Source organism: Talpa occidentalis, unplaced genomic scaffold (genome assembly GCF_014898055.3).
Source record: "Talpa occidentalis isolate TD23 unplaced genomic scaffold, MPIMG_talOcc4v2.1 talOcc4.10, whole genome shotgun sequence".
NCBI classification, from domain to species: Eukaryota; Metazoa; Chordata; class Mammalia; order Eulipotyphla; family Talpidae; genus Talpa; species Talpa occidentalis.
In genome coordinates this window covers 85950376-85962638 of record NW_023600993.1, presented here as the reverse complement: position 1 = coordinate 85962638, position 12263 = coordinate 85950376, and the positions used below count along the sequence as shown (strand labels likewise).

The 12263-nt window shown below is 53.0% G+C and overlaps 2 protein-coding genes and 1 long non-coding RNA gene across 4 annotated transcripts in view; 1 reads left to right on the top strand and 2 right to left on the bottom strand.

Annotated features, from left to right (window-relative positions):
* Window positions 1–3948: 3948 nt before the first annotated feature.
* On the bottom strand, window positions 3949–8391 carry LOC119253853 (uncharacterized). Its single transcript, XR_005127218.2, has 3 exons — window positions 7446–8391; window positions 4613–4745; window positions 3949–4228 (listed from the first exon to the last, which is right to left on the bottom strand). It is a non-coding gene; the product is annotated as an uncharacterized LOC119253853 (long non-coding RNA).
* A 304-nt stretch (window positions 8392–8695) lies between these two features.
* MAP1LC3A (microtubule associated protein 1 light chain 3 alpha) lies at window positions 8696–10262 on the top strand. 2 transcript variants are annotated; one of them, XM_037496588.2, is made up of 5 exons: window positions 8813–8890; window positions 9232–9287; window positions 9365–9471; window positions 9674–9843; window positions 10100–10262. In XM_037496588.2, exons 1-4 carry the CDS (start codon window positions 8851–8853, stop codon window positions 9834–9836), a joined length of 366 nt encoding a protein of 121 aa, XP_037352485.1. In that variant the 5' UTR covers window positions 8813–8850; the 3' UTR covers window positions 9837–9843; window positions 10100–10262. The 2 variants fall into 2 exon arrangements, with proteins under 2 accessions (XP_037352476.1, XP_037352485.1); XM_037496579.2 differs by having other exon boundaries at window positions 8696–8890; window positions 9674–10262.
* Window positions 10263–10443: 181 nt separating this feature from the next.
* Window positions 10444–12263, bottom strand: part of PIGU (phosphatidylinositol glycan anchor biosynthesis class U) — a 92422-nt gene continuing 90602 nt past the window's right edge. Inside the window, exon 12 of the mRNA XM_037496567.1 lies at window positions 10444–10873. Coding sequence (XP_037352464.1) covers window positions 10760–10873 — 114 coding nt within the window. The 3' untranslated portion in view covers window positions 10444–10759. The remainder of the gene's footprint in view (window positions 10874–12263) is intronic.

Here is a 12263-nt window from a genome sequence, read left to right as displayed (position 1 = left end):
CGGCCGCCCCAGGGACAGTCAGGTTCTGTGAAAGGGGGGGGGACTGTAGCTCCGGGGGTCCCCGTCGGCGGTCTTCACTCCAGGAGGGGAGACTCAGCGTGAAGTGGGAGACGGGGCTGGAGGTGAGTCACTGACGCGTCTGTCCGCGGGGCCGAGCTCCGGAGGCGTCTTGAGGAGCAGCCAAGCCCGGAGCGGGTGAGGGAGGGTGGCCTGGGGCGCAAGGAGAAGCCCCGGCCTCAGCCTAGAGCAGGGACAGCCATTCCCCTGCGCCCCAAGAGGAGGCCGAGGGAGGGCCCGGGGCTGGGTGAGGTGGGAGCGCTGGAGCTGCGGGGCAGGACTCAAACCTAGACGGTGAGCCGCGCGGGCTGCACGGCCCAGGGTGGCTTTAGAGCCCAAGTTTGCATCGTCTCAGCCGAGGGTGCAGCGTGCGCTACGCGCAGGGCTGCCTTTCACCAGGCCTGGGGGCCAGCCCCACTCATTTAGCAGAGGAATAAGGGAAAATGAGGGAGTTAGTGCTTTTGAAAGTAGTTATGAGGGAACTGGGGTTTGTGCTCGGTGAGGAGTCAGCGGAGTGACTGAGAGGGGAAGCAGAAATCTAGCTGGGAGGGCAGGAGTGTCCCCCGAAGTGCCCTTGCAGTGGGGTGGGGGGGTGGTAGATGGGACAGTGGGAAGCCAGGGGTTAATGGAGCAGGTCCCAGGGGAGAGCTGCCCGGAGGAGTGACAGCAGGGGGAGCGGGAGGCTACAGAGGGGTTGAGAGCCACTCGGGAGGATTCCAAGGGTGACTGGATTGGGGGGGTGGGGACCAGCTCAGGCTTGGGCCAGGCTGGGGTGATGGGGACCGGCTAGTGATGGGGAAGATGGGAACTTCATGTGGATGTGTTGTTTGAGATGCCTAAATCTGAGGCACCCTGACCAGGAGGCAGAACCAGGGCCTGAGATAGGGAGCGAAAAGGAGGGAACTTGGGGTTTGGGAGTCATTGTTAGTGGCCTGTGATGGTGCGGATGTGCTGTGCCTGTGGAGCTGGAGCGGGAGGGGGGAGAGGAATTTCCTGAGAGGAGAGGGCGGTGTCTCCATGGGGGTTGGGGTGCTGCAGGTGTGGGTACTTGTCAGAACTCATCAAGTGCACTCTCGAACCCGCATTTAATTGTGTGCACATTCCAGCCCCCACCCAAAGAAAAGAACCAAATACTAATCTGACTATGAAGGGTTTAAGAATAAAGTGAACTGCAAATTACTCTGATCTTTTAATTTCCTTTTTTCCATTGAGATATGATGGACGAGTTAGTTTCAGATATACAATGCCGTCGGGGATTTGTATGTATTGCAAAATGATCACCACAGTAAGTCTAACAATCATCAGCATACAGTTAGATTTTTTTTTCTTGTGATGAGAACTTTTAAGACCTACTTTTAGCAATTTGAAATGTGCAGCATGACTGTTAATACTACTAATACTAATCAAATCCCCAGGACTCATTTATTGTATAACTAGAAGTATGTACCTTTTGGCCTCCTTCACGCCTTTCACCCATCCTCTGAACCCCATCTCTGGTAACCACCAATCTATTCTCTGTATTAATGAGCTCAGGTATTTTTTCCTCTGATTACACATATAAGTGAGATCACGTGATATGTCTTTCCCTTATTTCACTTAGTGTAATGACCTCAAAGTCCATCCGTGTCACAATTGGCAATATTTTTCTTTTTAATGGCTGAATAATATTCCACAGCATGTATTCCAGTTGTATATATTATACACTTTTTTCACTCGTCATTGGACATTAGGCTGTTTCCATATCTTGGTAGTTGTAAACAATGCTGCAGTGAACGTGGGGTGGCAGAAAAGTTTCTGAGTTAGTGCTTTCATTTTCTTAAGAGAAATACCCAGAAGTGGAATTGCTGGATCATATGTTAGTTTGAGATTTTATTTTTTTTAGGAACTTCATACTGTCTTCAGAGTGGCTGCACCAGTCCACATGCCCACTGGTTTCCTTTTCTCCAGTCTTGCAACATTGGTTGTCTGTTGTCTTTTCGATAATAGCCAGCTGAACAGTGTGAGGTCACATCATATTGTGGTTTTGATTTGCATTTCCCTGACGGTCATTGGTGATGTTGAGCCCATTCTCATTACCTGTTAGCCATTTGTATCTCTTCTCTGGGAAAATGACTATTCAAGTCTTCTGCCCATTTTTTAGTTGGGCTTTTTTTTTTTCCTACTGAGTTGTATGAGTCCTTTCTATGTCTTGGATATTAACCCCTTATCAGATATAAGATCTGCAAATATTTTCTCCCATTGAGTAGGCTGCCTGTTCATTTGTTGCTTTCCTTTGCTGTGAAGAAGCTTTTTAGCTTGATGTGGTCCCACTTGTTGATTTTTGCTTTTGTTGCCTTGGCTTTTGACATAAAATCCAAAACCATCAGTGCAGAGAATAACATCAAGTTGCTGACCAGCTGTTTTCATCTCGGAGTTTCATGGCTTCAGGTCTTACAGTCAGTTCTTTAATCCATGTTGCGTTACTGTGTGCGGTGTTGCGGATGCCCTTTCATTCTCTTGCACGTGGCTGACCAGCTTGCCCAGCACCCTTGACTGAACAAACTGTCTTTTCCCCACTCTATCATCTTGGCGCCGTTGTTGTAAGTTGACTCTATATGGATGGGTTTATTTATTTTTTTTAAAGATTTATTTATGCATACAGGAACTGGGGTACAGGCCAGAGGTGCGGGGGTGGCGGGGAGAGGATTCACCAGAGAGAGTGGCGAGCAGAACAGGCAGATCTGCTGAAGTACACTGCTGAGGGGAGCAGCAGGCAAGGCAGGAGAGGTCTGCTGCGCCATGTGGGTTGCTCCCTGGTTGGCCGGGGATTGAACTCGTGCTGTAGTGGCTGGCAGTAGCTTGATAGCGTTGTCTGTAACGCCTGCGCCACAGGGAGGCCCTGGGTGAGTTTATTTTAGAATCTATTCTGTTCCATTGATCTATGTGTCTATTTTTATGCCAATACCATACTGATGGGTGATTGCAGCTTGTAATAGTTTGAAGTCAGGGAGCATGATACTTGCAAATTTTTTAAAAAGATTTATTTATTTATTTGTATAAGCACTAGGTACAGTCAGAAGCGCGGGAGGGTGAGAGGATTCACCAGAGGCAGGGCGGGGAACAGAACAGGCAGACTGACGAAATACACTGCTGAGGGGAACAGCGGGTGTGGCAGGAGAGGTCTGTCACACCATGTGGGACCCTCGCCGGTGGCCCAGGATCGAACTGGTGCTGCAGAGGCTGCGGGCAGCCCCGTGCTCAACCGCTGCGCCACCAGGGGAGGCCCGATACTTGCAAGTTTTACTCAAGATCGCTTTGGATATTTGGGATCTTCTGTGGTTCCATGCAAATGTTAATGTGTGTGCTTTTTTTGTGAAAAATACAATCAAAATTTTAAAAGGGACTGTAATAAATGTGTAGATTGCTTTGGATGATATGCACATTTTAACAATATTCAATCCACAGGCACAAAATAGCTTTCCATTTATGTGTCTTTAATTTCTTTCATCAGTGGCTTATAGTTTTAAGCATATAGGTCTTTCACCTTCTTTGATAAATTTATTCTTAGGTGTTTGATTCCTTTTTTTAAAAAAGATATATTTTATGCATACAAGAACTGAGGTGCAGACCAGAGGTGTGGGGGGTGAGAGGATTCACCAGAGACAGAGTGGGGAGCAGAATGGGCAGAGTGACGGAAATACACTGCTGAGGGGCAGTGGGCGAGGCAGGAGAGGTCTGCACGCCATGTGTGTTAGCTTCCTGGCTGGCTGGGGATCAAACTCAGGCTGCAGTGTCTGCAGACAGCTTATAGTGCTGACGCTTAACGCCTTGCACCACCAGTGAGGCCCCTGTTTCATTCTTTTTGATGCAGTTGTAAATGGAACTGTTTTCTTAATTTATTTGATAGCCCATAATAGTATATAAAAAAGCAACAGATTTTTATATATTGATTTTTGTATCCTGCAAATCTACTCAGTTTATTTTCAGATTTTCCTCCACTTATGATGGGGTTACAGCCAGATAAACCCATCATAAGTTGAAGACATGTAAGTCAAAAAATGCTGACAACCCAGGACATCATAGACTGTTGGTGGTTGTACCCATTTACCCCTGTGACCACATGGCTGACTGGAAGCTGAGCTTGTACCACTGTCCAGGGTCAGCCGAGAGTGCTGTGCTGCCTGCTGCTAGCCTGGGGAAAGATCGAGATTCAAAGGGCAGTTTCTTTTTTCATTGTCCTTTTAATTTTTGCATAGAAGAACTGGGGTGTTGGCTGGAGGTGGGGGGGCATGGAGAAGGATTCACCAGAGAGAGCGGGGAGCAGAACAGGTGGATTTACCCAATCCGGTGAGACAGGAGAGGGGGGTCTGCTGCACCATGTGGGTTGGCTCCCTGGCCCCGGGGATCAAACTGAGGCCATAGCCGTGATAGCGCTGAGACTTAACCCCTAGGCCAACAGGCAGGCCCCTCAAAGTACAGTTTCTACAGAATATATATACAGCTTTCATTCCATCGGAAAGGTGAAAAATCTTAAGTGGCATCACTGTAAGTTGGGGACCGTCGTATAAAATGTTACCTGCAAGCAGTGAGTTTCACTTCCCACTGTCCAGTTTGGAGGTCGCTCTCTCTTGCCGAACTACTCTGGGAAGGTCTTGCAGTCCTGTGCTGGATGCAAGTGGGGAGAGTGGGCGTCCTTGCCTTGTTCCTGACTGTAGAGAAAACTTGCAACTTTCAATGATGAAAAGACACATCTTCATCACTGAGTGTGATGTCAGCTGTCGGCTTATCTATGGTTTTATTGCGTTGAGGTACACTCACTCTATACCCATTTTTGGAGTGTTTTTATCACAAGTGGATGTTGGAAAAACAAGATGGATGGATGAGCAAACAGGCAGGATAAAGCAAATGCAGCATTAAGTGTGGAATGTAACTGGTGGGTATATAGGTGTTTGTTGAACAATTATTTCAAATGTTCTATATGTTTGAAATTTTTCATAATGCTTGGAAAAAATATATAACATTTTAGAAGGTAATAACAGCTCTGGGGGGAAATTAAGACATTGGGAGGGCCTCCCTGGTGGACTGGGGGGTATGTCTCAGCACTATCACGGCTATGGCCTGAGTTCGATCCCCGGCCAGGGAGCTACCCACATGGCGCTGCAGACCTCTCCTGTCTCGCCTGCTGCTCCCCTCAGCAGTGTATTTCGGTCCATCTGCCTGTTCTGTTCCCCACTCTGCCTCTGGTGAATCCTCTCATCCCCCTGCCCCTCTGGGTACACCCCAGCTCTTATATGCATAAATAAATCTTTTAAAAAAGACATTGGGAGGATAGGGAATGACTGGGGTAGGGGCTGCAATACTAAGTATCACTGGGGAAGTCCTCCCTGGGGACACCTTGGAAATGAGAGTGAGTCACAAAGAGATCTCAGGGAAGAATGTTCCAGGTAAAGGGAACCGCCAGAACAGAGAGGCCCTGGGGCACAAGTGTATCTGGGGTTCCAGGAATAGTGAGGAGGCCAGGGCAGCTGAAAGCAAGGTGGGGAGGCTGATGGACAGAGGGAGAGCAGGGAGCCAGATCCAGTGGGTCTCCTGGATCACTTTTCAGCTTGACTTTCACACCAAATGAGGGGCTGCAGGAATAGCAGATCTAACTCCTCTGTGTGCTGGATCCCTCTTGTCACAGTGAAGCAGGCAAGGCGGAAGCAGGGGACCAGTGAGGAGACCCCAGTAGTAGTCCGGTAAGAGGATGGTGGCTCTGGTCTGGGTGGCAGTGGTGGGAGCGATGAGAAGTGATAGTTTGCAAACATTTTGAACATGGCCTGGGTGTGTGTGCTAGGGGGGACAAGTGGTCAAGGAAAGAAGAGTCAGATCATAGATAGGAAGATTCCAGTTGAAGCACATTTTATTTATTAAAACTTTTTAAAGATTTATTTATGCATGCAAGAGCTGGGGTACAGGCCAGAGGTGTGGGGGGTGAGAGGATTCACCAGAGACAGAGCGGGGAACAGAACAGGCAGATTGACAAAGAAATCCACTGCTGAGGGGAGCAGTGGACGAGTCAGGAGAGGTCTGCTGCACCATGTGGGTAGCTCCCTGGCCGGGGATCAAACTTGTGCTGCAGAGGCTGCGGACAGCTTCATAGGTTGCGTCTTAACCCCTTCCTTGCGTCCCCAGGGAGGCCCTTTGGTTTGACTCAAATAGTTTTTGCATCTCTATATAGTCTCATCTTTGAATTTTTTTTTAGAGGTAAATGTCCAAGATTTTGGACATTTTACTTTTGTCTGTGGTAAAAGGATGGTCTGAATCAAAGTGAGTATGTGATATCTGTAGAGGCTTGTTGGGGAGCCTAGTACATTTTTGGTACATTTTCTGTTTGAAAACATGTTAGGTTCAGAACTAGTAATTATAATCTCTCTCTCTATATATATAACTATATATAATATATATTTTATATACATAATCAGTTTCTATATAAATATATATAAACATCACATATATAAAAACATACAAACATATATATACACATATATATATAAATATATATAAACATCAGTTCATTTTGTCCAATGTATGCTTTCAGGTATAGCCCCCCTAAAATTCCCATCACCAGTTCTTCTCTCCCATTTTCATTCCTCTACCTCCTCCTCCCCTGCAGAATGTCTCTGTCAATCTATATATTTTTTAAATTTGTGCAATACAAGAGCTGGGGTGCAGGCCAGAGGTGTGAGGGGTGAGAGGACTCACCAGAGACAGAGCGGGGAGCAGAACAGGCAGAGCTGCTGAGATACACTGCTGAGGGGAGCAGCGGGTGAGGCAGGAGAGGCTGCTGCGCCGTGTGGCCGGGAATTGAACCCGAGCTGCAGTGGCGGTCAAGGTAGTTTGATAGCGCTGAGACTTTAACCCCTCAGGGAGGCCCAAGTTTTTGTTTTTGTAACCTGGGACAAACAAGTTCAAAATTGTAGCTTTCTAGAAAATTGTTGTCATTTTGTAGTGGCTGGCTGTATCCCTCGCTATGTCTTTCAGCTTAAAGCCTTGTCTGCCTGACTGCTGTGGGCAGACCTGTAGGTGAGTTTTTCCCTGGAATGCCTCTTTCCGTCTTTTGACTCTAAGAGCTGCGTTTTATTTTTCTTGGTCAATCTGATCATTTGTTTTAATAGATGGATGTAAAACGTTTTCTGCTTCAATATTTATAGCCCATCCTTCCTTTTTCTCCTTTTATTTTTTCCTCTCCTTTTAATACCCTTTACTAACCTTTCCCCCCACTGCATTGGCAGTTATAGCTTCTATTCTCTTAATCTCTCAAATGTCCTAAATACACACTTGATTTTTACAGAGAAAATTTTCATCATCTTTCCTCTCAAACCAAGCTTCCTAGCACCCTTTAACTCTGATTACCCCTCCAGTCGTACCTGTATTGCACCTTGTTTTGTAGTCCACAGATTAATCATCACTAGTCACGTTCCAACTAAGTGCTTGTTTCCATCTGCTGACATGTTTACCACTCTGCACACCCCATTTCATCTCGTTTCTTCTTTAGAGTTTTGCAGATTCCTTAGTGTGCTTAGATGCTGATTTTATTTTTCTTTACCCTGCTCTGCATTTTAGGTGAGGTTCCTGGTCTATAAGTCAATGTTGGATACTCTCCAAGAATGTCATTTTTTAAAAAATTAGGTATACAGGAGCTGGGGTGCAGGCTTGTGGGGGGATTCGCTGGGGGTGGAGCGTAGAGCCGAGTGGGCAGATGGACCGAGGGGGCCGGTGGGTGAGCGGGGGCTGTTGTGGCTCCCTGGCCAGCTGGGCATCTGGGGGATCCTTTGGCGGCGCTGTGCTTCAGCCTCGGCCCTGCGGGCCCATCTCGCCGCGGCCGTCTGTCAGAGCGCCCATCTCGCCGCGGCCGTCTGTCAGAGCGGGACAAAGCGTCCAGCGGCCGGTCTGCGGTGCGGCCTTGGCGGGGAATCGAACCCGGGCTCCGGAGACTGCAGGCAGCTTCCAGGCGCTGTGCTCAGCCCACTGAGCCACCACGGGGCCCCCTTTAGCCCTGGCTCCTTAGCTCCCTTTTGAGCTCTTACTGGCCTCCCTGTGCTGTCAAGGCCTCATATTCATTCCTTCACCTGTTTCTCTGCCTAATTGCTCCTGATCGCTCCTCCAGGTCAATGTCTTTCTCTCCTGCTGTGTCTAATCTTTCTTGCCTCATCCTTTGAGATGCGAATTTCGAGTTTTAAACTAGAAATGTCTTTCAACCTCCATGTGTTCCTCTCTAAGGTCCTGCTCTTATGTTTTAATCCCCCCCCTGCTTCTAACGGAGCTCCTGGAAAGCGAGGCTGAGCGCGGTCGCCCCGGGCCGGGCGCGGGCGGGCGGCGACGGGTCCTCGGCCCGGCCCGGCCAGCGCGCTCCGGCCGCGGGAGCAGCGGAGCTGCGTTCCCAAGGGCTTCACCAGTTTTCCAGCTTCTCCAGCCAAGGCCTGTGGGAGCGGGGCGCTGGGTCGTGACGTCACGGGACTGTGACGCACCCTCGGAGCCCCCGCCCTTCACTGCGCAGGCCGGGAATCCAGGCTCGCTGCGCCGTGACATCACGGGCCGGGCGGGCGGGTTTTGCGTCGGCCCAATGGGAGCGACGCACCGTCCTCCCCTTTAAGGAATGTTGTGACCTGACGTCACCCGGGCGAGTTACTTCCCCGAGCCGCCGCCGCCGGGCTCAGCGTGAGCCCCGGAGCCCTCGAGCAGCGCCAGGCGTGGAGCCCCGGGAGCCCCTGAGCCGCAGCCACATCCCCGCGCCCGGGAGCCCCGGCCTGCGCGCCCCGCCGGGCCCGCGCGATGCCCTCGGACCGGCCTTTCAAGCAGCGGCGGAGCTTCGGTGAGGCCCGCTGGTGGGCGACCTGCCCGGGCGGGGGGGGGCGCAGGGCGGGGGTGCAAACCTGCCGACCCCGACTGCCGCAGCTGACGTCAGCCCCGTGACGTCAGGCTCTGGCCAGACCCCAGGCTGGGAGGCCGAGTCTGGCCTGGGCCCCGGGCCTCCGCCTCCCAGCCCCGCGGTGCCGGGGCTGACGGGCCTGACGGCCCCGCGGGGGGAGGGGGCGGCGGAGGCGAGGCCTGGGCGGGGCGAGGGGCCCCGCCTCCTGGGGACGGGCGGGCGGGCGGGGCGGCCCCGCGGCGGGCGGCCCTAGGCCCGGCCTCACCGCGACCTCCCGCCGGCAGCCGACCGCTGTAAGGAGGTGCAGCAGATCCGCGAGCAGCACCCCAGCAAGATCCCGGTGAGTGCCTCGACCCCCTGCCCCGTCCCGCCCCGCCCCGCCCCGGGCTCACGGTCCCCCACCCGCTGGGCTCCCAGGTGATCATCGAGCGCTACAAGGGAGAGAAGCAGCTGCCAGTCCTGGACAAGACCAAGTTCCTGGTCCCGGACCACGTCAACATGAGCGAGTTGGTCAAGATCATCCGGTGCGCGGGCAGTCGGAGGACGTGGGTTTGGGTCCCTGTCCCGGGGAGGCTGAGAAATGCCGGGGGCCGTGTAGGTTCAGCGCTGGGAACCTCCAGAAGGGGCCGGTGGGTGTGGAGGATGGGAAGCATCCTTGGGAGGGAGTCAGGGTGCCCCCCCACCCCCGCGGCCAGGCCCTCATGGTCGCCCTGCTCCCCACCTCAGGCGCCGCCTGCAGCTGAACCCCACGCAGGCCTTCTTCCTGCTGGTGAACCAGCACAGCATGGTCAGCGTGTCCACGCCCATCGCGGACATCTACGAACAGGAGAAGGACGAGGACGGCTTCCTCTACATGGTCTACGCCTCCCAGGAGACCTTCGGCTTCTGAGCCGGCAGTAGGGGCTGGTCTGGGAGTGGGGGGTCATGTCAGGATCGGTCTAGGGAGCTCCTGGCTCCCAAACTGAGCTGCCTCTGACCCTGCAGGCTGGGCAGAGATGCCACTCCCTGGGGAGGGGCACCACCATGCCCGCTCCGCCCTGGGGTGGGGCCTGGGCAGTCTCTTTAGGATTGCCCCTCCCAGTGCCGGCTGGAATGGGGAGGGTGGGGAGCAGCCCCAGCACTTGTGCTCTGTGTGGTTTGTCTTTTTTTTAGGCCCCTGCCTGTCTGCCCACCTGCCCTACCCCACCTGAAGCTCTGCCCCCTTGCCTGGACCTGCCCACCCTGAAGGACTGGCCCCTGGCTCGATCTTGATATGGTGTATGGATCTGTAGTCACTGTCCCTCTGCAGAATAAAGATTGCTCAGGCCTGCCTGGCCCTTTGCCTCCAGCTGTTTGGGGAGTGTGTGTGGGGGGTGCCAGTGGGGCTGTCCCAGGCCTTCTCGGCACACCGGTGCACAGACATGCAACTTCGGGGAACCCCACCTGTGTGTCGTGCGCCAGGGTGATTTTAGGTGCCCAACCTCCACTCCCAGGCATGCAGTGTGATCCCGGTGCTGCTTCATAACAAAACACGTTTATTAAGTAGCCACAACCTAGCAAGCCCGCTCACCTGCTTCCTCCCCTTTCCTGTCAGGGAGGAGGCTCCTTGGTGTACAGAGCCACAAAGTGGGGTCCAAGCAGAGGTGCTCCTGCCTATTCCCCACAGGCTTTGCTGCAAGCCATGACTCTCCTCTAGAGCCAGAGATTCATGATCCTGGACTTGAACCTCATCTGCCGGAGGACGCGCCTGCTGGCAACTCTGGCTAGAGGGCTTGGCCCAACTTCTGGTCCTTCCACCCCCTGAAGTCTGTGCAACCCTGTGCCCAGCCAGGCCTACTTGAGCACAAGCATGGCCTCCGTGCCGTCCTTGGCAGTCAAGTAGAGACCATGTGTGAGGTAGTATTCCCGTCGCAGGAAGGCGTAGAAGTAATCGGAGATGAGCAGGATCTGGAGAGAGAGGGTATGAGAAGGTTCGGTAAGCTTCCCCCTCAACCTTGGGTCCCTGAGGGACCCTGCCCAGGGATTCCCTCGCCCTCCCATCCCACCCTTGGGCCTACCCATGTGCCTCCAGGGACCTGCAGAGCTCTCAACCCACTGCCCTCCCACTCTCTCCCTTGGTTGACGCCTCCATCCCAAGCCCTGGCCTGAAACTTGAGACGGGTGCATCTGCCACCACAGACCCCGCCACCTTCTCAGGTGCACAGGTCTTGACAGCCCAACCCCTGTCAAACCTCCCACTGGGGACCCATGCCCCCACAATCCACCAGGTGCTCACGTGATCCCTCTCATACAACCAGCCCCCATGTGTCCGTCAGTTTTCCCCTCTAAGCTTTCAGATCTACCCGTTCGCAGCTGTACTGGCCGCTATGGCGTGTCCAGATGACAAGCCACTCTCCCTTTTCGTTCCCTGGCCTCACCCCCAACCCGACCCCAAGTCCATTTCTCCAGTAGCCAGAGGGAGCTTTTCAAACAACAAATCTTGTCATACTACCTTTCAGCTTAAAGTCCTCCAAAGGCTTTTTCTCTGGCTTATTAGAGTGAAGAGAAGCCTCCCTGGGGCGCTGAGGCCTTGTACCCCTCTGGCCCCTGCACTCCCACATCTGCGCACGCATCACCCTTCCCCCGTTCACCTCGCCTGGCTCCGCACACTGGCCTCTTCCTTACTGTGGGATCTTTGTTTCCTCTGCCTGAAATGTTCTCTCCCCTTCGTCTCTTCAGTGCCTCCTGTCCTTCAGTTCTCAGGAGGCATCAAAGAAGCCATCCTTTGCCCCCCTAGATTGCATCTTGGCCCATGAGCCTCTATTTAGTAGCACAAACTCACCCAAAGTGCCATTTTTACGTCCATCCATATGACTGATGTCTGTGGTGGCCCCCACTGCCTCCCAGTTGTCAGCAGGCAAGTACCCGCCCCTCACCTTGGACACCCTAGTGTCTATGCCAGCTCAGTCTGTTTTTCCCATATGGACCATAGAGTCAAATGGGCCTGAGTATCTCGAGCCCTCTATCCTACCACGCTGAAGTCGGAGGGGACCAGGGATTTGCCACAGTGCCCTAAACGCCAGACCTGCCAGGGTTAGTCTCATTCACCCAAGCTCTCCAGCGCTTGGAGCAGTAGGCCAGAACCAGCCCCGCAGAAAGGGAGAGTAACTCACCCCTGCAGACACCGACCTCTAACCCCCAGACCCCTGCCCGAGGCAGCATCTCTCACACCTTGGCCAGGAAAGAGTAAGTAGGGGCTTGAAGGGGAACTCAGGACCAACAACGATGGCCTCAGGGAAGGAACTACCAAGCCATCACCACAGGAGCCCACTGGGAAGGCCAGGCTGATGGTATCTGT

Excerpts from the sequence above, each read along its gene's own strand:
- MAP1LC3A (XM_037496579.2), top strand. The coding sequence starts at position 8,851 with ATGCCCTCGGACCGGCCTTTCAAGCAGCGGCGGAGCTTCG. Across the intron at positions 9,288-9,364 it reads AGCACCCCAGCAAGATCCCG|GTGATCATCGAGCGCTACAA; the intron begins GTGAGTGCCTCG and ends CTGGGCTCCCAG. Across the intron at positions 9,472-9,673 it reads GAGTTGGTCAAGATCATCCG|GCGCCGCCTGCAGCTGAACC; the intron begins GTGCGCGGGCAG and ends TCCCCACCTCAG.